Source organism: Dipodomys spectabilis, unplaced genomic scaffold, assembly GCF_019054845.1.
Source record: "Dipodomys spectabilis isolate Male_0828 unplaced genomic scaffold, ASM1905484v1 ptg000210l, whole genome shotgun sequence".
Taxonomy (NCBI): Eukaryota; Metazoa; Chordata; class Mammalia; order Rodentia; family Heteromyidae; genus Dipodomys; species Dipodomys spectabilis.
Window position 1 is genome coordinate 7,791,905 of NW_024870887.1, and position 25,965 is coordinate 7,817,869.

General features: G+C 38.6%; 1 protein-coding gene across 8 annotated transcripts in view; it reads left to right on the forward strand.

Annotated features, from left to right (window-relative positions):
• Birc6 (baculoviral IAP repeat containing 6) overlaps nt 1-25,965 on the forward strand; it is a 212,831-nt gene that overhangs the window by 148,348 nt on the left and 38,518 nt on the right. For all 8 annotated transcript variants that reach the window (XR_006150162.1, XM_042696666.1, XM_042696665.1 and 5 more), the window contains 10 exons: nt 665-808; nt 1,214-1,343; nt 6,918-7,049; nt 10,032-10,199; nt 11,395-11,568; nt 13,506-13,702; nt 16,313-16,613; nt 20,001-20,218; nt 23,321-23,485; nt 24,710-24,878. Coding sequence is in view for 7 of the 8 variants with exons in the window: in XM_042696666.1 (XP_042552600.1) it covers nt 665-808; nt 1,214-1,343; nt 6,918-7,049; nt 10,032-10,199; nt 11,395-11,568; nt 13,506-13,702; nt 16,313-16,613; nt 20,001-20,218; nt 23,321-23,485; nt 24,710-24,878 (1,798 nt within the window). In the remaining variant the exon portion in view is untranslated. The remainder of the gene's footprint in view (nt 1-664; nt 809-1,213; nt 1,344-6,917; nt 7,050-10,031; nt 10,200-11,394; nt 11,569-13,505; nt 13,703-16,312; nt 16,614-20,000; nt 20,219-23,320; nt 23,486-24,709; nt 24,879-25,965) is intronic.

Below are 25,965 nucleotides of genomic sequence, written 5' to 3' on the forward strand. Positions count from 1 at the left end.
TCTCTCTCTCTTTCTTTCTTCCTTTCTCTCTCTCTCTATCTTTCTATCTTTCTTTCTTTCTCTCTCCTCTCTCTCTCTCTCTTTTTCTCTTTCTTTTTTTTTCTCTTTCTTTTTTTGTCGGTCATGGGGCTTGAACTCTGAGCCTGGCACTGTCCCTGAGCTCTTCAGCTCAAGGTGAGCATGCTATACTTAAGCCATAGGACCATTTCTGGTTGTCTGCTGGTTTATTGCAGATAAGAGTCTCACAGACTTCCCTGCCCGAGCTGGCCAGGGAATCATGATCTCAGATCTCAGCCTCCCAAGTAGCTAGTATTACAGGCATGAGCCACCAGTGCCCAGCTTCTCGTTTTTAAAATGAACAGGCACCCTCCTTTTCCATTCTCTTCCCCAACCCCCTCCCCCCACTCCCACCCCCATGTAACATTTTAGTTGGTAGAATTGGATGGACTACTTGACTGTGGCCATTAAGTGCTATAGTTTGTAGTTAGGAATTAAATTTTGGTAACAACCAAATTGCTGTAACTGGTTTCAATTGGAGGGTCCAGATAGGAAAAGTGATTTATTGTAATAAGTTATGTGGCCAGAAATCTTGAGGACTAGATTTATTTCAAGAGTAGCACAAATGAATTTTACAATAAACATTTAAAAATCTTTTCCTTGCCAGGTTCTCTGTGAATTATTTCAGACAGCTCCTCAAAGAAGTAACCTTCCAACATCTGGGAACATTTCAGGGTTTGTACGAAGATTGTTTTTACAGTTGATGCTGGAAGATGAGAAGGTGACAATGTTTCTCCAGTCTCCTTGTCCAGTGAGTATTAGTAACATTTAATGTCAATATGTAGTTTCATTTGAGATCTTACAAATTGTTCATGTTATTTTAATTTCTAATGTAGCAATCTGAAAATACAAGAAACTTTATACTTAATGACAGGACTTAAATGAAAGTCTTATTAGAATAACTGCCAACAGCCCTTATCTAAAATAACAATTATAACTTGAGAACTATGGTTTGAATTTTGGGGGAAATAGATAAAACATGGGATATGTCGTTTAAATACAAAATTTTACCAGCAAATCATATGACAACATATTTAAGAAAATATATAAAATAACTATCTTTATTACCTAATTGCACATTTTTATTCTGTGCTTTTGAAATTGACTCATAATGATACCCATTTTATAAAGCTGACTTCATTTCTTGATTTTGCAGCTATACAAGGGTAGAATTAATGCAACAAGCCATGTCATCCAGCATCCAATGTATGGAGCAGGCCACAAATTTCGTACTCTTCATTTGCCAGTCTCAACAACATTATCAGATGTTCTTGATAGAGTGTCAGGCAAGTCAAAATTAAATATAAACTTTTCTCTAACTTTACATTGCAATTTCATTTTACTGTTTCTGCTGAGCAATCAATTAATGACAAGAACAGGTGAAATTATCTCTCTAGTTTGAAGTATAAGAATTCATTCATGTGAACAAAATGTGTAGTAACACTTTAGTACCAGTAGCACTTTGGGTATGATATATATTATGTGTAGCAATGACAGATGACAGATCCATTGATGGATTTTCCATGGTAAAACCATTTCATCATAATATAGTAGAGGAACTGAAGGTTAGCTAGTTGGAGGAAATAATTGATGTAGTTTTTTTTAAATCTGTATTACTAGATGGTACTTTTAAACAATATACACAATTTTAAAGTAATTATTTTTCTATGTACATAACCAGTACTTGATCTTTCCTGCTAGTGGCTGATGTTGAACCATGATGCTCAGACCTTAGACTCCTGAGCAGCTAGGATTATAGGTATGAGCCACTAGCTCCTGGCTCAATTAATTTTTTTTTTTTTTTTATGCCAGTTCTGAGGCTTGAACTCTGGGCCTGGGAATTATCCTTGAGCTCCTTTTGCTCGAGGCTAGCACTGTGCCAATTGAGCCACAGTGCCACTTCGGTCTTTTCTGTGATTCATTGGAGATAAGAGATTCACATACTTTCCTGCCTGGGCTGGCTTCAAACTGCCATCCTCAGATTTCAGCCTGCTGAGTAGCTAGGATTTCAGGTGTGAGCCACCAGCACCTGGCTTTAAGTTAATTTTTAATGCAGGATGAATATCAACTTGTGATAGTTTGTTTCACCTTTTTGAGTATATTCTATGTATGTGCGGTATAATTTGTCCTGGAGAAGTGTAATTGATCATGTTACATATTCTGTTCCCCATAAGTAATTATGATCCATTTGTATTAGAATTTAAAGCAAACTGTTGACTGTAGTTATTAGTAGTATAATCTACATATAAGTAAGGGCATTTATATCTATATACATAACAAGATGGCCTTTGTTCTTAAGGAAAGTTGACAACTGATACTACTACAAAGGAAAATCTACTAGTTTTCATTAATGAGGTGAAAATACGTTCTCTATGTTAGGATAAAAGAGTGGTTTGAAGAGAATTAGAAGTTGTTGGCATATATTGTAGGTAAATCAAACCGTGTGAAAGGATCTGATCACTATGAGAAAATTAGCTAGACTCAGTGATTCATGTTTGTAGTCCCAGTTAGTTTGAGTAGACTAATGCAGGAGGATCACTTGGTCCCACAGCACAGGCAATGTAGTAAGGCTCTACCCCCTGAGAAAAAATGTAAAGATAGATTTCTAGTTCAGTTATAATATTTCATAAAATTCACAGTTCTTTCAAATATTTTTGCAAGGTATACAGTAAAATATTAGAATAATATAATATATTTATAAATGTTTTTAAATTTTTAAAGTGGTAGACTTAAAACTTAACTTTTGAAAAGCTGATTTTAAAAATTAAAATAAATTAGTTGTACAAAGAAGCTTCATTGTGATGTTTAGAACATGCATATAATGTATTTTGACCAAATTCACTCAACCTTTATTCTCTTAATCCCTCTCCTTCCTTTTTAACAAAGTATATGGGGGCTGGGAAGGTGGCTCAGTGGTAGAGCGCTTGCCTTGCATGCCTGAGGCCCTGGGTTCGATTCCTCAGAAAAAAAGCCAGAAGTGGCGCTGTGGCTCAAGTGGTAGAGCTCTAGCCTTGAGCTGAAGAGCTGAGGGACAGCGCCCAGGCCCAGAGTTCAGGCCCCACGACTGGATCAAAACAAAAACAAAGTATATGGTATTTGTCTTAGATTATCTTGATTAAGATAATGATCGGTTATGCCCATTTTCCTGTAAACAACTTATTTTCATTCTTTATGGTTTCATTATAAATATTGCTCAATTAATAAATTACATCATACATAATTATGTAGCAGTAATCAGTCTGGTGTTGGACACATCTATGTGTGTTACAAATATTTTATAAGTATTGTTACATCCTCACAACATCTCATTGAAGTAAATTTTATTATTTTTTGTTTGTTTTATACAGGTACCAGGGCTTGAATTTTAGGCCTCATGCTCTTACTTGATTCATCTGTTCTAGCTAGAGCTCTGTCACTTTAGCTACACTTCCACTTACAACTTTTTGCTGGTTAATTGGAAATATGTGGGCTTTCATGCTGGGCTGGCTTTGAACCATGATCCTTATATCTCAGCCTCCCAGTTAGCTAGGATTACAGGTTTTCATCTATGACAAAATGTGATGATAAATTTTTTTTTTAAACTTAGGTGATCTGATTTAATATACATGGAATTTTCATTTTAATGAATTAAGGTAGTGGGTGAAATAGTAAAATAGGGTAACAGATTTGAAAGTGTTGATCTTAAAGTTTGTTTGACTGTACTACTGGGGCTGTACCCTTTTGATTACTTGCATAGGACTTCACTGACATTGGGAATATAGAGTATTCATTCGCCATTTAGGACTGATTTCTTTACTCCTTTGAGTAGCCCTTTTTCTGGCATTAGATCAATTTTTGGAATGTATTCCAATATTTACTGAAGTCTTTAATAAGGCTCTTTATAGCTCTCTACAGCTGTATGCAAGTTACCCCTCCCTAACAATATGCCCTAAGAACTATAACTATTTTTGCCTTCCTGCAGTGTTGTGAATCATCAACCCTTGGGTTGGGTGATACCTAGGTTGTGTTGGCTTGGTCTGGGAAAGTCATAAACAAAAAGTAAGCAATTTTAGCTCTCATCTCAAGTTTCTCTGCCTATTTATCAGCATCTGAATACTTACTGCATATATTTTCTTAATTATTGGTCATTTCAAGAGAGAGAATTAAGTTTGAGTACTTACTCCACCTTGGCCAGCAGTGGGATTCTGAATTAGTAGCTTCAAACAGGAAGTTGAGAAAAATATATTTTTTATTGCATTTTTTGGTGTATATAAATTTTATGAATTAGATTTTTAATTAAAAATTAAATATTTCAGTGATTTGTATCAGTATTTTTGCTACTTGACAATAATTTTGCATTTCCTCTTGTTCTTCCTTTCCTTTCTTCTTTCTCTCCCTATCTTCTTTTCCTTCCTTCCTTCCTTACCTCTTCTTCCCTTTCTCCCTCTCCTTTTCATACTTCCTTAGCAAGCATATTGCCAAGAATTGAAAATAAAACTAAAAAAAGTTCACTGGCATATTCTCAGGTACTCAAAACTATAAATAGGAATTGTTCCAAAAGATACTGTCTTATTCTTGGATTGTTTCAATCTTTTTTTCGCGGGGGAGGGGGGGGGTGTTCGGTCCTGGGGCCTGAACTCTGGGCCTGGGCGCTGTCCCTTAGCTCTTCAGCTCAAGGCTAGTGCACTGCCACTTGAGCCATAGCACCACTTCCAGCTTTTTTTTTTTTTTTTTCTCCTGCTTATGTCGTGCTGAGGAATTGAACCCAGGGCCTCATGCATGTGAGGCAAGCAGTCTACCACTGAGCCCTGTTTCAATCTTTTTAACACTACAAATCTTTTGAGATGTAACTGTGTTAAAAAAATAAAAAGAATCTGTCATAGCTACATAGTAAAAACAATTCTGAATTCCTAATTAAGAATTCAAAGCAGGGGCTGGGAAGGTGGCTCAGTGGTAGAGCGCTTGCCTTGCATGCATGAGGCTCTGCATGCATGAGGATCTGGGTTCGATTCCTCAGCACCCCATAAGCAAAAAGAAAAAGCCAGAAGTGGTGCTGTGGCTCAAGTGGTAGAGCGCTAGCCTTGAACTAAAGAGCTGAGGGACAGCGCCCAGGCCCAGAGTTCAGGCCCCACGACCGGACCAAAAAATAAAAAATAAAATAAATTAATTAAAAAAAAAGAATTCAAAGCAATTCAACTTTTAGATTCCTGAATAGCTAAATTCTAACATCTAACTACCTTCATATATATATATATATATATAAATATATATATATATATATATATATTTTTTTTTTTTTTTTTGGCCTGGCCCATGGCTTGAACTTAGAGCCTGGGTTACGAACTTTTTTGCTTAAGGCTAAAGCTCTTCCACTTTAGCCACAGTTCCACTTCCAATTTTTTTTTTTTTTTTTTTTTTGGTGAGTCATGGGGCCTGAACTCTGGGCCTGGGTGCTGTCCCTCAGCTCTTCAGCTCAAGGCGAGCGCTCTACCGCTTGAGTCACAGCACCACTTCTGGTTTTCGAGTGATTTATTGGAGATAAGAGTCTTACGGACTTTCCTGCCCCGGGCTGGCTTTGAACCTCGATCCTTAGATCTCAGCCTCCTGAGTAGCTAGGATTATAGGCATGAGCCACCAGTGCCCAGTTCCCATCCGTCCCCACACCTCACTCTCCCCACCCCCTCACCCCCGATTTTTTTTTTCCCCCCTTTTTGAGATAGTGAGTTTTGAACTCAGGGCCTTATACTTTTCTAAGTAGATGCTTGATCCTCCATCCTCACATCTCAGCCTCTTGAATTGCTTGGATTACAGATGTGATCTGTGGACACTGGCATACTTTTTTTTTTTTTTTCCTTTTTACTGGGCTGGGAGTATGGCTTAGTGGTAGAGTGCTTGCCTAGCATGAATGAAACCCTGGGTTTGGTTCCTCAGTACCACATAAACTAAAAAAGCTGGAACTGGCACTGTGGCTCAAGTAGTAAAGTGCTAGCCTTGAGCAAAAGAAGCTCAGGCCCTGAGTTCAAGCCCCAGGAAAAAATTTACTAATTTGCTGTATACTTGTGTAATGAAAAAAATATTAGGGCTGGGAAGGTGGCTCAGTGGTAGAGCGCTTGCCTTGCATGCCTGAGGCCCTGGGTTCGATTCCTCAGCACCACATAAGCAAAAAGAAAAAAGCCGGAAGTGGCGCTGTAGCTCAAGTGGTAGAGCACTAGCCTTGAGCCGAAGAGCTGAGGGACAACGCCCAGGCCCAGAGTTCAAGCCCCACAACCGGACCCAAAAAACAAAAAAACAAACCAAAAAAAATATTAGATGGTGAAAACCTTTAATGTGCATTTCAAATAGAGCAGGAAAATGTTATTTTGTTATCTCTTTATCCTTTTATTTTTAATAAAATTAACAAAGTAAAAGTCACTATTAGTAGCAGTTAGTTCCTAAACACTCTTATTTGCAGCATGAATAGAAATCTCAACTGTGAGGCTTAGAGCTTGAACTCCATGAATGACATTCACCATTTATCAGGAGTTTAACTCAAGCTGTTTCCCCCTTTGGAAGCACATATTGTTTCTTCATATTCATGGTGTTGTAATGATGAATTAGATGTAGGTGCACACATGTTGAACTCATTCTAATACTTCTAACTTCTTCTAAAGGTTTAGTAGTTCTGGTATGATACTTTCTAGTGATTGCTAAGTGGTTACTGTATTTTCTATGGTTATTAGTAAATTGTTCATGAACATCAGGTTTTAACTTAAAGCATTTCTTCTAAATTGCTTCATATGAACTCTGGTTCGGATAATATCTATACAACCTTTCTGAATACTTTGTTTTCTTTTTAATTGATTTAGAAAAGTAGTGTAATTTTCACAGTTATTTTCTTACAGATACTCCAAGTATCACAGCTAAACTAATTAGTGAACAAAAAGATGACAAAGAAAAGAAAAACCATGAAGAGAAAGAAAAAGTTAAGGCAGAAAATGGATTTCAGGATAATTACAGTGTTGTTGTTGCCTCAGGTATGCTATTTTTTCCTTCTTATTTTATTAGGATTTCTAAAATTCCAACAGTGTATTTTTATTGGAACTCCATGTAATACAATGCATTAAAGCAAACAATTAACTTAGAATGTTTTAATAATAGACTTTAATATGTTGCACCTAAAGTCTGTCATTATTTTAGGGGGTCCAATTATGGGGTCTGAACTCTGAGCCTGAGCACTGTCCCTCAGCTCTTCAGCTCAAGGTTAGCGCTCTACCACTTGAGCCACAGCGCCACTTCCGGCTTTTTTCTTTTTTGCTTATGTAGTGCTGAGGAATTGAACCCAGGGCCTCATGCATGTAAGGTAAGCGCTCTACCACTGAGCCACCTTCCTAGCCCAAGTCTGCCATTATTTTATACCCAAAGTTTATTCAATTTCATCAGATACTAAGCATGTATGAATAACTTGTACTTTATATTTAAACTTGATAACGCTTACTCCTAGGTAAGGGTTAGTGATACCTGTAGAAGTTCCCTAAGTATTTAGGAGTTTTTGTATAACATCTTTGCTCAAAAGCATGCAAAAATCATGGTAAAAAAGAATTCTTAAAAGTTTTCATTTACAAGCTGGCCTGCAGTGGCTCATGCCTGTAATCCTAGCTACTCTGGAAGCTGAGATCTGAGGATCCCGGTTCAAAGCCAGCCGGGAAAGGAAAGGCTGTGAGACTCTTAGTTCCAATAAACACTCAGTAAACTGGAAGTGGCACTGTGGCTCAAGTGGTAGAGTGCTAGACTTGAGCTGAAGAGCTGAGAACAGTGCCCAGGTCCAGAGTTCAAGCCCCATGGCCCCCAAAAACGTTTACATTTACAGTATGTTCATAACATACAGTTACCTGAACTAGCCTGGAGATAGTGGTGTATGCCTTGTAATTCTAGCTACTCAAAGGATGAGTTCTGGGGATTGCAGTTTCACAGCCAGCCAGAACAGGAAAGTCTGTGAGACTCTTAGCTCCAATTAACCAGCAAAAAACTGGAAGTAGAGTTATGGATCAGTGGGCTAGAGTACCTTGCAGAAAAGCTAAAGGACAGCACACAGGTCCTGAGTTCAAGCCCCAGTACTGACACACATAAAAATAGCTGAACAATAAGTTTTTAATATTAACTTCAAGAAGAAAAAAAACAGCAAGTATAACATAACTTTGCAGTATTCTTTTATAGAGTAAGATTATTTTAGTTCAAATATAATGTTCAACATAAAAATGAGAGAGCCAGCTGGGTGCTGGTGGCTCATGCCTGTAATCCTAGCTATTCAGGAGACTGAGATCTGAGGATCGCAGTGCAAGGCTAGCCCAGGCAGGAAAGTCCTATCTCCAATAAACCACCAGAAAACCAGAAGTACCCCTGTGGCTCAAGCAGTAGAGCACTCACCTTCAGCTGAAGAGCGCAGGGACAGCGCCGCGCCCAAGCCCAGAGTTTAAGCCCCACAATTGACCAAAAAAAAAAAAAAAAAGACCCAGACATGATGGTGCACTCATGTAATTCTATCTACTGCAGTGGTAACAAGAGCATTGCCATTTGAAGCCACCCAGGGCAAAAAAGGAAAATAAGGCCCTCTTTTATTTTTTGTAACTTTTAAAATTATTTGGTATTGGGGCTGGGAAGGTGGCTCAGTGGTAGAGCACTTGATTTACATGCCTGAGGCCCAGAGTTTGATTCCTCAGCACCACATAAGCGAAAAGAAAAAAGCAGGAAGTGGCACTGTGACTCAAGTGGTAGAGCGCTAGCCTTGAGCTGAAGAGCTGAGGGACAGCACCCAGGCCCAGCGTTTAGGCCCCATGACCGGACCCAAACATAAATAAATAAATAAAAATAAAATAAAATTATTTGGTATTATAAAGGTGATGTACAAAGGGATTACAGTTACATAAGGCAGGTGATGAGTACATTTCCTTTTGTACAGTGTCATCCTTTCCCTCTTCCAGACCCAGAAAAGGATATTTCTTTTAAAAATAGATTTTTATTATGGTAGCTCACCTGTAATCCTAGCTACTCAGGAGGCTGAGATCTGGAGTCACACTTCAAAGCCAGCCTGGGCAGGAAAGTCCATGAGACTGTTTTCCAAATTAACCACCAGAAAACTGGAAGTGGCACTGTGGCTCAAGTGGTAGAGCACTCATCTTGAGCTGAAGAGCTGAGGAACAGCACCCAGGCCCAGAGTTCAAGCCCCACGCAAAACCAATATAAATATATAATTTTATTTGTTATTAAGGTATTGTCTAGAAAGTTTACCATTTCATAATTCAGGTAATGAATACATTTCTTTTTTTTGGGCAGAGTCACCCAGTCACTCAATTTCATCTTCCTGTCCCTGCCCCTAAGTTACATAGGTCGTTTTCCATGTAGTATATACGGAATTGCATGATTGCATTTATTCATCCTTCTCCCGTCCCTTTCTGTGTAAGACCCTCTTTCAAAAATAAGCTCATGGCTTGTGGTGATGCAACTACTAAGGAAACAAAGGTAGAGGACTATAGTCCAAGGCTGGCTCAGGAATAAGTATGAGACCCTATTTGAAAAAGAGTAAGATTAGAAATATTGATGAGGACCCTTTTGGGTCAAGTGGTAGAGTGCTTGCCTGAGTCGAAGCTTCAGTACTACCTAAATAAATAAATAGCTTCTTAATTAGGAAGACTTCTGTATACTTTATCTTACAGAGAAATCAGTACAAAATTGCTTAAACAAATTTATATAGAGGTGTATTCTACATAGGCAATCATCTGTATCTCATACATTATAACAACTAGCAATAATTTTACTATTTGGGATAAATTTTACGTGCATAGCCAAAATTATATATAGTATATTGTAAGGACTTACAGAATTGGGAGGTTAGATACTAGATTAAAGGAATATTTGTTTAATGTAGTGTTATCTACGAATGTGTGCTTTATTAAAATAATATGGAAACACACTTGATATTAGGGTCTTGGGTACTCATACTTTTTCTTATTTTGTTTTAGGGTTGAAATCCCAGTCTAAACGTGCTGTCTCAGCTACACCATGTCGGCCACCATCCAGGAGAGGGAGGACCATTCCTGATAAAATAGGAAGTACTTCTTCAGGTGCAGAGACTGCCAACAAAATAATTACTGTCCCAGTGTTTCATCTGTTTCACAAACTCTTGTCAGGTAATAGTCACCATTAATAGACATCAAAGAACTTTTAATCATGCAGGAATATTCATTATATGTGTAGTCACCAGACGCATCTTTGACCAGGTGCTTTTCATGAGGCAGACGAGTGAGACTTTCTTCATATAGTTCTTTTCAAGATCAGTAAGGGAAAAATGAATTTTTAACTCTTGTCAAGTTACATATTTGCTGGCATTTGATGTTAATGTGATAACCCTGAGAAAATGGTTAAATACTAAGAAAATGGTTAGACAGAAAAGAAAGGACTATGAGGCTATTTTTGTAGGTGTAATTTTAGCATCGATTCTGTGATAAGCAGAATCCCAATATAATAATAAATGATATGATTTTCCAACCAAAGGCAAATTATATTGACAAAATGATATCCTGTTTACCACCACTTTTGTGCTGTTCCTTAGTCAAACTGCTAAATAACTGAATGGATTTTCTTTCTTAGTTTTACATTACCCATTTATAGCAGAGGTCAAACAAGTTGTTTCTGCTGGGTGGGATACCTCTCTTTTGTATATTGGGGTTTTTTTTTGTTTATTTGTTTGTTTTTTGTTCAGTCTGGGTCTTGAACTTTGGGCCTGGGCACTGTCCCTGAGTTCTTTAGCTCAAGGCTAGTGCTCTATCATTTGAGCCACAGTACAACTTCTGGTTTTCTGGTGGTTAATTGGAGATAAGAGTCTGGACTCTCCTGCCCAGACTGGCTTTGAACCGCCATCCTCATATCTCAGCCCCCTGAGTAGCTAGGATTACAGACATGAGCCACCAACGCCCAGCTGAATATAGGGTTTTTATTTGAATACAACTATCCCCACACATTAATGTGTTATCTATTTGTATACTTTGGCATAGAGATGGTAGTTATAATAGGCCATAAGGCCTGTGCATATTAAAGGATCTGTTATATGGTCCTTTATGGAAATATTTGCCAACCCTAGATTTATTGCATCTTCATCTGTTCCTTTGTTTCTGTCTTCCTATGATATCTTACTTTAATACTTTGTGTAGATACTCTTCACATGTCAGAAATAAGACTTTCCAATAACTAGTTTTAAATTGTTTTTAAATTCGTGCCAGAATCAAACTTGTTCGTGTGTTATAGTAAAACTAATATGTAACGGAGTAAATCAAAACAAGTAAATGCTTCTCTGTCTTGGATTAACTTAAGTCATTTCATCTTTAGGCCAGCCATTGCCAGCAGAAATGACACTTGCCCAGCTTTTAACTCTCCTCTATGACCGAAAACTTCCTCAGGGTTACCGTTCAATAGATCTGACTGTTAAATTGGGATCAAGAGTTATCACAGACCCAAGCCTGTCAAAAACAGATTCTTTTAAAAGACTACACCCTGAAAAAGGTATGTGTGGTCATATTACTTTACAAATTATAATCATTAAAATATAGCAGTTTCTAAAAAAAATAAAATATAGCAGTTTCATATATAGCTAATGACTTAATTTGTGTTTTCATTCTATTAGCGACATACATTCTTTCTGTCTGAGTGATTTACTTTTAATTTTTAATTCCTTCCTGTTTCTCTGCCTTTGCCTTGCTTTGCCTCTCCTTTCCCCCTTCCTCCTTCCCCCTTTCCTTTCCTTACTCCCCCCCCCTTTCCTTTCATTCCCTTTTTTTTTTTTTCTTTCCTTTCTTTTGCTGGTACTGGGGCTTGTAGTCAGAGGCTGGGCACTGTCCTTGAACATTTTTCTTCAAGGCTCTATCTCTGCCACTTAAGCCACACCTTCACTTCCAGCATATTACTGGTTAATTAGAGATAACTATCTCTTGCATTTTTCTACCTGGACTTGTTTTTTGTTTTTTTTGTTTTTTTTTGGTCCGGTCATGGGGCCTGAACTCTGGGCCTGGGCGCTGTCCCTCAGCTCTTCAGCTCAAGGCTAGTGCTCTACCACTTGAGCCACAGCGCCACTTCCGGCTTTTTTTCTTTTTGCTTATGTGGTGCTGGGGAATCAAACCCAGGGCCTCAGGCATGCAAAGAAAGCACTCTACCACTGAGCCACCTTCCCAGCCCTACCCGGACTTGTTTTGATTCAGTATTCTAAGATCTCAGCTTCCTGAGTAGGTAGGACTACTTGCGTGAGCTCAGCTTTAATTGTCATTTTATAGTCATAGTAATAATACTAAATTACATTTTAGTGATAAATTATATTGAGTTATATTTCATGCTCATAAACATTTTTCCTCATACAGAATTAGGATCACACATCTTCTTATCTTTTAATTATTATTATTATTATTATTTTGGTCAGACTAGGGGATTGAACTCAGGGCCTGGGCACTGTCTCTGAGTCTCTCTATGCTCAAGGCTTGCACTCTACCACTTGAGCCACAGCACTGCTTCCAGTTTCTGAGTGGTTAATTGGAGCTAAGAGTCTCACAGGAACTTTTCTGCCCTGGATGGCTTTGCACTGCAATTATCAGATCTCAGCCTTTCAGTAGTAGGATTATGGGCGTGAGCCACTAGTGCCTTTCTTTTAATTCTCTTACTTATATTTTCCATTAAATATATTAAAATGCATGTCTTTTGGCTATTTTTATGCTTATAATGAAATTTTAAATGTTCTTCATTTCTTTAAATATTCTGATTGTTTAAGCAGTGAGTATGGTTGTGGATATTCATAAAGTTTCAGTCTTTATCATTATAGTTCATATTTTAGTTAGTAGCTATTTTTATTTTTTTAGTAAATGTCAGTATATTTCTTTTTCTCTCTTTGTCAGCAGGATTGTATTCCTCTACTTTTACATACAATTTTGCTTATTGTAAAACTTTAGAGCATACTCCAAGTATATTACTAAGATTCCTTCTCTCTCTCTCTCTCTTTTTTTTTTTTTTTGCCTATACTGGGGTTTGAACTCTAGACTTCTCCCCCTTTCTCAGCTTAGCTTTGCTCATTGCTGGTGTTACCACTTGAGCCATTTCTCCAGTCTGGCCTTTTGTTTTTCTGATTATTTTTAGAGATGGAGTCTTGTGGATGTTTCTGCTTAGGCTTACTTTAATTGTGAGCCTCCAGGTCTCAGCCTCCTGAGTAGCTACAATTAGAGTAAGTACCAGTAAGTCACTGGTGCCTGGCCATGAACCATGTTTTGAATATGAAAACTATGGAAGGCTGTGTCAGAAGTAACTTAAAGGTTATTACATACTTAGCTTTAATCTAGCCATATCTGGACGTCTGATATTTATGTTCTTTTGTTGCATATGGAGAAAGCCTTGAAACCAGTGGTTTATAATAATGTTACAAACATATTCTTTCTTGTTGTTTTTAATGATTTGTTGTATAGATCATGGAGACTTACTTGGTAGTTGCCCAGAAGATGAAGCTCTCACTCCAAGTGATGAGTGTATGGATGGTATATTGGATGAATCTCTACTTGAAACCTGTCCCATTCAGTCACCATTACAAGTTTTTGCAGGAATGGGTGGGCTTGCTCTTATTGCAGAAAGGCTACCCATGCTGTATCCTGAAGTAATTCAACAGGTAAGATAAAATTCCTTATGCAGTATATCATCCCATATGGAAGCCCTTTGTTCTTAGATTTTTTTTTTTTTTTTTTTTTGGGTCCAGTCGTGGGGCCTGAACTCTGGGCCTGGGCGCTGTCCATCAGCTCTTCAGCTCAAGGCTAGTGCTCTACCACTTGAGCCACAGCGCCACTTCCAGCTTTTTTTCTTTTTGCTTATGTGGTGCTGAGGAATCGAATCCAGGGCCTCATGCATGCAAGACAAGCACTCTACCACTGAGCCATCTTCCCAGCCCCTATTCTTAGATTTTTAACTGGCATATACCTTTGTGAAATGGCCTTGCCACAGCAATTTATTTGTTTGGCATTGCAATTTTTGAGCACTGGGTAATTTTCTCTAAGTCACTTGTATACAGTATTGTGAGGATTAGCTGATACCGAAGACATCTGGAAGACAAAGCCACTTTGTCTTGATTTTGTTTCTGTCATGCTAGCATTCTTGTTTCTGTACTTCTTTTCGATGTGATATTAATTGTAGCTACTGTTAGAAATAGACAAGTAAAATAGTAGTATATAGTGCCACTCCTATACTCCTTTTTAAGTGTGACTTCTATCTTAGCTGGTACTTTCAGGTTAGCTAATTTCATAAAATTTGTTTTAACCTGTATTTATGCTCACTTGTGTTACTCCCATTGATATATATGCTGTCCTTGTCTTTTTCTTTTTTAATTAATAAGGAGGAAGGCCAGAATATTAGGAGTTGTAAATGACATAGATTATTCTTACTGATTTCATTGATACTGGTCATTGAATTGAGTCTCTTTAAACCAGTTATGCCTCTTGTTAACTTATTTTTGCAAAGGACCATCGCAGATAATTGGGTTAATATTTAAACATATCTTCTTTGGGTCCACACACCAAAATATGTACTCATTAGCTATTCTACTATTTATTTATTTTTTAATTTAATTTTTTTCCCAGTGCTGGGACTTGAGCTCAGGACCTGCTCACTGTCGCTGAGCTTCTTATCTCTGAGCTGCTTTTGTTCAAGACTAGCACACTACCACTTGAGCCACAGCATCACTTCAGCTTTTTCAGTTTATGTGGTACTGAGGAATCGAATCCAGGGCTTCTTGCATACTAGGCAAGCACTGTTATCACTGAGTCACACTCCTAGCCAAGGTATTCTACTATTTAAAATTTAAGACTATTTAAAATTTTAAATTAAGGAAAATGGGATTTATGTTTGTATTTCAGAAAGAAGGAATGGTCCCAACAATGTTTGGAAGCTGAGAATATAATATTGGATGGGAGAAGTTTGCCAATGAAAATTTGTATAAAAATCAGTCAGTTTTACAATTTGCATTTGAAGAGCTATATCAGTGTCTTAAGGTCACTGATAAGATAATGAGTTAACTTTCTTACTGTAAAAAGTACTTGAATAATTATGCAGAAGCGGGGCTGGGAAGATGGCTCAGTGGTTGAGCGCTTGCCTTGCATGCATGAGGCCCTGGGTTCGATTCCCCAGTACCACATAAGAAAAAAGGAAAAAAGCCAGAAGTGGCACTGTGGCTCAAGTGGTAGAGTGCTAACCTTGAGGTGAAGAGCTGAGGGACAGCACCCAGGCCCAGAATTCAGGCCCCATGACCAGACCATCGCACCCCCCCCAAAAAAAATATTAGGCAGAAGCTCCAACATTTTGAAAATTATCATTGCTCAATAAAAATTATTTTCCTAAATCAGAATTCAGTATAGTATACTTCATTGATTATAATAAAGTAGCAACCCTACCGGAAAACTGGAAGTGGTTCTGTGGCCCAAAGTGGTGGAGTGCTAGCCTTGAGTAAAAGAGCTCAGGGACAGCACCTACATCCTCTGAGTTCAAGCCCCTTGACCAACAACAACAACAACAAAAAAGGGAAACTAAACGAGAACACAGGTGGTTCAAACTTGTAATTCTAGCCTTTCAGGAAGCTGCCATCTAAAGATTGCTGTTGGGAGCCAGCCTGGGCCAAAAAGTTCCTGAGACTGCTTATCTCCATTTAACCTGCAGTAAACCAGAAGTGAAGCCATGGCTCAAAAGGGTAGAGCACAACAGCTCAAGAATAGTCCCAAGACAGGCACAAACATAAAGAAATAAATAAAGGAACCTTTGGTGAGAAGATATTTTAAAGGTCTCAAAGAATATATATGTAACTAATTTCACCAAGGAAAATACAGCTTGTAACATAGAAATAATTGCAGATACTATCATACTATTGCCATAAGTGTCTGGATTTTTTTTTTTTTTTTTTAATTTTTTTTGGGATCCAGTCATGGGGCCTGAACTCTGGGCCTGGGCGCTGTCCCTCAGCGCAAGGCTAATGCTCTACCACTTGAACCACAGCGCCACTTCCGGCTTTTTTCTTCTTGCTTATGTGGTGCTGAGGAATCGAACCCAGGGCCTCAGGCATGCAAAGCAAGCGCTCTATCACTGAGCCACCTTCCCAGCCCCTGGATGTTTTTTAAATGGCTTGGTTTTCTTTAAATCTTTAGATTGTTGTGCTTTTAGAGATTGAAGTCAGCTGTTTAAAATTTGAACTTAAGGTTAAAACATACAAATAACCAAACATTTTCTATTCCTCCCATAGGTGAGTGCTCCAGTAGTAACATCTACGACTCAGGAAAAGCCAAAAGATAGTGATCAGTTTGAGTGGGTGACCATTGAACAGTCAGGAGAATTAGTTTATGAAGCTCCAGAAACTATTGCCGCTGAGCCCCCACCTATCAAGTCAGCAGTGCAGACGATGTCTCCCATACCTGCCCATTCTTTGGCTGCCTTTGGATTATTTCTTCGTCTTCCTGGTTATGCTGAAGTATTGTTGAAAGAAAGGAAACATGCCCAGTGCCTTCTTCGATTGGTTTTGGGAGTAACAGATGATGGAGAAGGAAGTAAGTATATTTGTTAATTATATTAACACAAGTAGAATGGCTGAAGTTATTCACTTCTTTCATAGCAAAACTATTAGCTGATTTGTTGATAATGGTGGCTTTTTTCAGTATTAGACATAATAAATCCTAAAGAACGAATATTTCTTTCAAAACTATTGGGCTGGAGGCATGGGTCAAGTGATAGATTGTTTACCTAGCAAGTGAAAGGCTCTGACTTCAAACCCCAGTAACACCAGAAAACCAAAACACTGCTGTGTGGGTTATTTAGGTAGATCTACCCTCTAGAAGCTAATGTCATCAGTCATACCAGTGCAGAAGTACATAAATGTAAGACTTACCAAATTATAAAAAGCCTGAGCACACATATATAGTATTATGGAGGCTCAGAGATAGGAAGCTATTTTTTGGCTCTATCCAGTGATGGAAGACCAAAATAATTTTTGGTGGCGTCTTGGAAAATGAGATTTAGAGTTGCATTTCAGAAATGGAATGGTCCCAGTGGTGTTTGGAAGCTGAAAATATAATATCATAGGGCAGAAGTTAGCCAATGAGAATTTGTATAAAAATTAGTCTTAGAGTTAGATTTACAGGTTTATTAAGAACTTTACATGTTAAACAAAGTAGCAGCATGGAAGGTTTGTTTGTTTGTTTGTTTAATTTATTGTCAGCCGTGAGGCTTGAACTATAGGCTTGGGCGCTATCCCTCAGCTCTTCAGCTCAAGGCGAGTGCTCTACCGCTTGAGCCACAGCACCACTTCCGGTTTTCTAGTGGTTTATTGGAGATAAGGAGTCTCATGGAGTTTGGAGTTTCCTGCCCTGGCTGGCTTTGAACCATGATCCTTGGATCTCAGCCTCCTGAGTAGCTAGGATTACAGGCGTGAGCCACCGGTACCTGGCTTCTTAAAAATTTTTTTAAGTGAATCTGGTAAAATAGATCGAAAAGAACAAAATTCAGAAAATATTATAGTAAAGTAAGCTATGTAATAAGAACAGTAATGATGCTTTCCACTGGCTTGGCATTGTTACTGGCAGAGGAGGAGAGAGGAGGAGATCAGAGAGAAGGGGTAGGGTGGAAGGGAGAGAAGGGACTTAAATACCATAGCAAAAGTAGAATTTTGTTTGGGTTATCTTCATCTTGAATTATTTGTTCAATGACAATTACATTAATACTATTATAAAAAACAGTAATACTTTCAGCCAGGTGTCCGTAGCTCATGCTTATACTCCTAGCTACTCAGGACTCTTAAGGTCTAGGATCATAGTTCAAAGCCAGCCTAGGCAGGCAAGGCTTTGAGACTCTTATCTCCAATAAACTATTCAGAAAAGCTGCAAGTGGCACTGTGGCTCAAGTGGTAAAGTGCTTGTTTTGAGCAAAAGAAGCTTAGAAACAGTGCCCAGGCCCTGAGTTCAAGCCCTGTGACTGGCCCCCCAAAAGAGTAATACTTTCTTTTTTATTTTATCATATTCTTAGTAAAGTTTATTTCTTGCATTGTTTATAAATACCACACTGTGCCCAGGGCCGGGGGCTCATGCCTGTAACCCTAGCGAATCGGGAGGCTGGGATCTGAGGAGCCAGCCTGGGCAGGAAAGTCCCTGAGACTCTTATCTCCAATAAACCACTAGAAAACTGAAGTGGCACTGTGGCTCAAGTGGTAAAGCACTCACCTTGAGCTGAAGAGCTCGTCCAGTCCCAGAGTTCAAGTCCCACGATGGGTCTACCCTCCCTCCCAAAAAAAACCACACTGTTAAACCCTATATCACAAATTATATTTAATCCAATAAAATTATATATCTTAAAATACTTAAGGCATCAAACATTTAAGGTACATTTAAGTAGCTAGAGACTCATGGTATTTAAGACTGTTAATGACAGTAAGCATGCTCCTATACAGAAAAAGAATTGCCTTTGTGATACTTCAGACTTATTCTTAGTGAATATGTAAGAGTATTTCTTGAAAGACATGATTGTACCTTTTCTGCATAGGCCTCATCCACCATTTAGGTACCATTTTTTACTTAACATAGAACCTCTTTCTGACTAAAAAAGGGAATTGTTTCAATTGTTCATTGTCTTTTATGTGAAAATGATTTCCAAGTTAAGCAGTTATTTTCTTACTGTTTTTAGAACCTTTGAATTATTTTTTAATGATCAATTTTTTCCAAATATTTTTTTATTATCTTTAAGTAGTTGTACAAAGAAGTTCCCTTTCTACAAAACAATATATGAGTACAAAGTATCTGACAACATTGTCACCCATCTCTCTTAACCCATCCCTTCTCTTTAGTGATCAATTTTACTTTGTCATAATTTTGATAATCTCTAGTTATTAATTATCATAAGTATTCAAGTTGCTTTCAGAATTTATGTCTTACAGGGGCTGGGAAGGTGGCTCAGTGGTAGAGTGCTTACCTTGCATGCATGAAGCCCTGGGTTCAATTCCTCAGCACCACATAAAGCAGAAAAAGTGGCGCTATGGCTCAAGTGGTAGAGCTAAGAGACAGTGCCCAGGCCTAGAGGTCAGGCTCCATGACTGACCAAAATTAAAAAAAAAGTCTTATAAAGTGCTTTTCCTGGAACTAGTTTTTATTAAATTTCAGATTGTTTTTATTCTCTCTGTGCTAGTCTGTTTCTTAATAAATTTTACAATATAATTCTATATAATTATTAATTTGTAGTCTTTTATATAAGTATCTGGGGTGTGTGTGTGTGTGTGTGTGTGTGTGTGTGTGTGTGTGTGTGTGTGTGTGTGTGTGTGTGTGTGTGTGTGTGTGTGTGTGTGTGTGTGTGTGTGTGTGTGTGTGTGTGTGTGTGTGTGTGTGTGTTTTGTGTTCTCTGGCTTGAACTCAGGGCTTGAGCCCTGTCCCTAAGCTGTTTGTTTATGGCTAGCACTATACCACTTGAGCTATAGCTCTACTTTTGCCTTCCCCCAACCCTGGTGGTTATTTTGAGATTAGAGTCTTGAGGACTTTTCCTGTTGAAGCTGGCTTCAAACCATGATCCTTAGACCTCAGCCTCCTAAGATTACTAGTGTGAGCCACTGGCACCTGGCTGTAGGATTTTTTTTCTCCCCCCAATAGAATTTAATTGCTATTATTAAGGTGTTGTACAGAGCTGTTACCATTGCATAAGTTAGGTAATGAGTACATTTCTTTCTTTGGACAATGTCATTCTTCCTTTCCCATAGTTGTTCCCCTCACATCCCTGCCCATAAGTTACATAGCATATTGCATTGCCCTTCCTTCCTATCTTTCTGTATCCCCCTGATCCTCCCCCCGAAAAAAAAGACCGAAAAGGAAACACCAGCAGCAATAACAGCAAAACCCCATGTTTATAGCTTTTATTTTTTTATTTTTAATATTTTGACTCCTTTTCTCTTTTCAATCTAGGTCATATTCTCCAATCTCCATCTGCCAACGTGCTTCCAACCCTTCCTTTCCATGTCCTTCGTAGCTTATTTAGTGCTACACCTTTGACAACGGATGATGGTGTGCTTCTAAGGCGGATGGCATTGGAAATTGGAGCACTGCATCTCATTCTTGTTTGTCTCTCTGCTCTGAGCCACCATGCTCCACGAGTTCCAAACTCTACCCTCAATCAAACAGAGGTAGGTATATTTTAGAGACTTATTCAGAAAAATCACAGATTAACTCATCTCCTTGAAAGAAGAGATTTAACACCTTACTAAGCTTTTCTCTTTGCTAAGATACTATGAATTTTTAGTTGTGATACCTTTTTTTCTTTATTTAATTTTAGAGACTCACATTCTTTATTGATTAGTGAGTTCTAACCAGTGCAGTAAGACAGTAACAAAAGGACTAAACAAACAACCAAATAACCAACTAAACTCTGGTTATTTCTAGATAACTTCATTGAGGTTATAGAAAATCCTAAAAGTAGTGGCTTAATTGTGCTTTATGAGAATATAATATATTATGCATTGTCAATATCTTAAACTCTATTGTAATCCATGTAACTATGAGACTAACATCAAAACAAGAAAAGACCCATGCATTAATCAAAAAAAGAAAATATATTTTAAAATGCTTCAGGGCTGGGAATGTGGTTCAGTGGTAGAGTGCTTGCCTTGCATGCATAAGGCCCTGTGTTTGATTCCTCAGCACCACATAAGCAGACAAAGCTGGAAGTGGCACTGTGGCTCAAGTGGTAGAACGCTAGCCTTGAGCTGACGGGCTGAGGGATAACACCCTGGCCTAGAGTTCAGGCCCCATGACTGACAAAAAAAAAAAAAAGATTCCGCTGGGAATGTGGCTAATAGAGTGCTTGCCTAGCATGCATGAGGCCCTGGGTTCAGTTTCTCAGTACCACATAAACAAAATATTAATAAAAATGCTTGAATTTCTTTTTTTTTTTTTTATTGTAAAGCTACTATACAGAGGGTTACAGTTACATGAGTGAGGTTATGAGTACACTTCCTCTTGAACATTGTTACCCCCTCCATTGTTTTCCCCCTACCATCCCCTCCCGAATTTCTTTGCATATGTTTATCTCCTATGAGTTAGAAAATGCAACAGTGCAATAATATAATTTCTTCCCATATTAGTCCAGAAGTTTGATATAGTTCTACTTTATTTTGATAAGGGTACTGGAGGCAATTTTAAAGAAAGAAATGCATATTAGCTTGTACTAAAATTCACCGTGAAACTATTTTACTTGTATAAGTATAAACACAAGCTGCTGAGTGATACCCAAGTCTGTGTGTGTATGTACATGTATGTGTTTGTATATACATGATTTTCTTACATGTGATATTTCTGCAACCTTATAAAGTGTGACATGTATGTATGTAATGGTAAATCACTTTAATAGTACATTGAACTAAAATGAAAATTCTGTATTGTACAGTTCAAAAATGTTATGTGCTTAAGTCTGAATACATACCATATAAAATATGCCAGGCCCCAGTGGCTTATGCCTGTGATCCTAGCTACTTAGGAGGCTGGGATCTGAGGATCATGGTTCAAAGCCAGCCAGAGCAGGAAAATCCTTGAGATACTTATCTCCAGTTAACCACAAGAAAACAAGAAGTGGTGCTATGCCTCACATGGCAGAGCTCTCACCTTGAGCTAAAGAGCTCAGGAGCAGCTACTAGGCCAGGGTTCAAGCCCCATGACCAAAAAGTGTGTGTGTGTGTGTGTGTGTGTGTGTATACATATATGGTGTATTTTATATGTAAAATATATATTCAGTACCTGCTTGTAGAAAACAAAGATGAATGCCTTTATTATTTATTAAACTATTAAACACCCACAGTGAGAGAAGCAGCCAAATTAGAACTTTAATAGATACACAGGGGTTGGGAAGGTGGCTCAGTGATAGAGTACTTGCCTCACATGCATGAGGCCTGGGTTTGATTCCTCTGCACCACATAAGCAGGGGAAAAAAAAGCTGGAAATGGTGCTGTGGCTCAAGTGGTAGAGCACTAGCCTTGAGCTGAAGAGCTCAGGGACAGGATCTAGGCCCAGGTTCAGGCCCCACGACCTACCAAAAAAAAAATCAACACATAATTGTACATATTTATGGTTCTCAAGGCAGCATTATGTTATGATCTAGTCATTAATTAGCTTATCTTCTGCCTTACCATTTCTTTGTAATAAAAGCCTTCCAAACCTTCTCTTTTAGATCTTTTGAAATACACAGTACATTATGTATTATTGCTAACTGTAGAAACCCTGCAGTGCAATAAGAAAACCAGCATTAACTAGGTGCTGTTGGCTCTTGCTTGTAATCCTAGCTACTTGGGAGGCTGAAATCGAAATCAGGAGGATCATGGTACCACCACCTCACTCCCCCCCCCCCCCCAAAAAAAAAGTGTATATGACTCCATGTCAATGGAGTCATAATAACAATTATTGTCGATACAAAAGGGATGTTTCTTCATTAGATATAAGAAGTATACATGTTAATACATCCTGGATCCAATTGTTACACCTATATTCCTAGTTACATAGGAATCTAAGACCTAGAGGATCAATTTTAGAGTCATCCTAGGCAGAAAGTCTTTTGAGACTTGATCTGTCAGTTAACCAGCAAAATGGTAATCTGGAGTCCATGGCTGAATTGGTAGATGTTTGTTCTAGTACTAGTTTTCATTTCTTTGGTTTTTTGTTTTATTTTGGGTCCGGTCATGGGCCTGAACTCTGAGCCTGGGCGCTGCCCCTCAGCTCTTCAGCTCAAGGCTAGCGTTCTACCACTTGAGCCACAGCACCACTTCCGGCTTTTTTTTGCTTATGGGTGCTGAGGAATCGAACCCAGGGCCTCAAGCATGCAAGGCAAGCGCTTTACCACTGAGCCACCTTCCCAGCCCCTAGTTTTCATTTCTTTGGGATGTATGTATGTATGTATGTATGTATGTATGTATGTATGTATGTATGTATGTGATTGCTAATAATAGTTACTCGATAGGTTTTTTATAGGTTTTTTTTTGGGGGGGGGGGGGTTGGTCGTGGGGCCTGAACTCTGGCCCCTGATGCTGTCCCTCAGCTCTTCAGCTCTAGGATAGGGTCCTATCACTTGAGCCAGAGTGCCACTTCTGGCTTTTTTTTTTTTTTCTTCTGCTTATGTGGTGCTGAGGAATCGAACCCAGAGCCTCATGCATGTGGGGCAAGTACTCTACCTTCCCAGCCCCCTTGATAGGATTTTGATGAAAAGCAAGTTGTAATAATTTTTTTATTATTACTGATACAAGCCACAGGTGTCAAGCTCTCATAACCCTACATCAACAGAAGAACAACAGCTGTACTGGGCCAAAGGGACTGGCTTTGGTACAGGTTCTACAGCTTCTGGGTGGGATGTGGAACAGGCCTTAACTAAACAGAGGCTGGAAGAGGAACATGTTACCTGTCTTCTGCAGGTATGTTTGTTCAGTTGATATTGCCTGTGATAACTATTATTGATTTATATTATATTAATTTTAAATTAGTGATGATGTATTTAACTCATGTTCAGCCACTTCATGCTTACTTTTGATCCTGGTTCCCAGTATATTCTAAGCTGTCATGGGACAAGGATTGGGCTCTAACACTTCTAATCTTTTTAAGTTTTTGCTTACATCCCCAGTCCTGTTACTTTTTTTTTTGTTAGTCATTGGGCTTGAACTCTGAGCCTGGACACTGTCCCTGAGCTCTTCAGCTCAAGGCGAGCACTCTACCACTTCAGCTACTTCCACAGCCACTATCTTAGTGCCACTTCCGCTTTTCTGATGGTTAAATGGAGGTAAGAGTCTCACAGACTTTCTCTGGCTTTGTACTGTGATCCTCAGATCTCAGCTTCCTGAGTAGCTAGGATTACAGGTGTGAGCCCCCGGTGCCTGGCTTCCTGTTACCATTTTTGTGTCTCTAATTATCATTTATTTCTAGAATCAAGCAAGTTTAGCCAGGATTGAAAGTCTTAGCATAGAAATGAGTAAAGAGAATGCCGGTGGCTCACACCTGTAATCCTAGCTACTTAGGAGGCTGAGATCTGAGGATAATGGTTCAAAGCCAGTTGGGTCAGGAAAGCAGGAAAGTCCGTGAGACTTTCATCTGCAATAAACCACTCAGAAAACCGGAAGTGGCACTGTGGCTCAAGTGGTAGAGCACTAGCCTTGAGCTGAAGAACAAGGGACAATACCTGGACCAAGGGTTCAAGCCCCACAATTGACAAAAAAAAAAGAAAGAAAGAAATGGGTAAAGATACATGAAAAATTATTTAGCCTCAGTTCCCACGTGGGCTAATGGAAGTCAGTCCATTTTTTGAGTGTTATTTTCTGCAATTCAAGAATGATAGACCATTTTTTAATGTGCCTATGTCCTCAAAATAATCATAAATAATGTAAGAAGTGCTTCTACATTTTTCAGTCCTTAGATTGATTGCTTCTCTGTGGTTATATAAAGGGCACACATATTTTGTAAGCAATGCTCTGAAGCAAAACATCATTCTGTTTTGAAAAGTCAAGCAGAAAATTTCTTTTCAAAACATGTCATTCATTGGATAGTAGATATGTTTTTGAGTATTGAGTTTGAATGTCTAGCAAAGTATAGACTTGTAATCTATGTGAAGCTAAATACAATCTCCTTTCAATAATTTTTGTTTTTAGGTTCTTGCAAGTTACATAAACCCTGTCAGTGGTGCAGTAAATGGAGAAGCGTCATCATCTCCTGAGAGTAGAGGACAGAACAGCAATGCCTTGCCTTCTGTGCTGCTGGAACTTCTCAGCCAGTCCTGCCTCATCCCTGCCATGTCCTCATACTTACGGAATGACTCTGGTAAATCACCGTAATACTCCTTTGAAGTATCTGATGGGCAAAAGATTTTTGTTCACACATTTTATCATTTTTAGTGGAAGGAATAAGGTCAAGCAGTATTTTACTTTGTTTTTTTTTTTGTGGGTTGTGGGGCCAGAACTCTGGGCCTGGGCGCAGTCCCTCAGCTCTTCAGCTCACAGCTAGAGCTCTACCGCTGGAGCCACAGCACCACTTCAGGTTTTTTCTGCTTTTATGTGGTGCTGAGGAATCGAACCCAGGGCCTCATGAAAGTAAGGCAAGTACTCTACCACTGAGCCACCTTCCCAGCCCCGTATTTAACATTTTTCATCTTTGTTGGTACTAATATATCAGCCCAGGATTTTGGCTAGACAAGCACTCTTCTACTTAAACCACATCCCTAGTTCTTTTTACTTTTGTTTTATTATTTATTTAAAAATTTTATATTATGCATTAGGAACCCTGATCCTCCTGCCTACATTTCCCACACAGCTACGTATTTATAGGTGTATTTTACCTTACCTGGCTTGTGCATTGTGATGAGATGTAGCTAACTTTTTTTTTGCCTGGGCTAGCTTTCATCTGTGACCTTCCGATTTGCTTCCCACATAGCTAGCATTATTTGGCATGTATTACCATGCCTTGACCATAAGTTGTTTTGGGTTTTTGTAGTAGATTGAACATTTTTCTCCTGTTTTTGTGGGCTGCCACATTAGTCTGTTAATTGTTTCATTTACTGTGTAGAAGCTTTGGAATTGTCTTTTTTTTGTTTGTTTTGTTTTTGCTATGATACTGAGGTCTGAGCTTAGGGTCTCGGTTTGGCTAGATATGTACTCTACTGCTTGAGCTAATACCCCAGCTTCCCATCTGTCAGTTTTTGCTATCTCCTGAGCTATTGGAATTCTGTTCAGAATATTGTTTGTTGCTTGTTATGTCTTCAAGTTTATGTCTTGCTTTCCCTTAGTAGTTTCAAAGTTTCAGGATTTATATTAAGGAATTTGGTTCAATTTGCATTGATTTGTATACAGGGTAAGAAATAGGAATCTGGTTTCAGTTGTCAACATTTGGATACTCAGTCTTTTTAGCACCA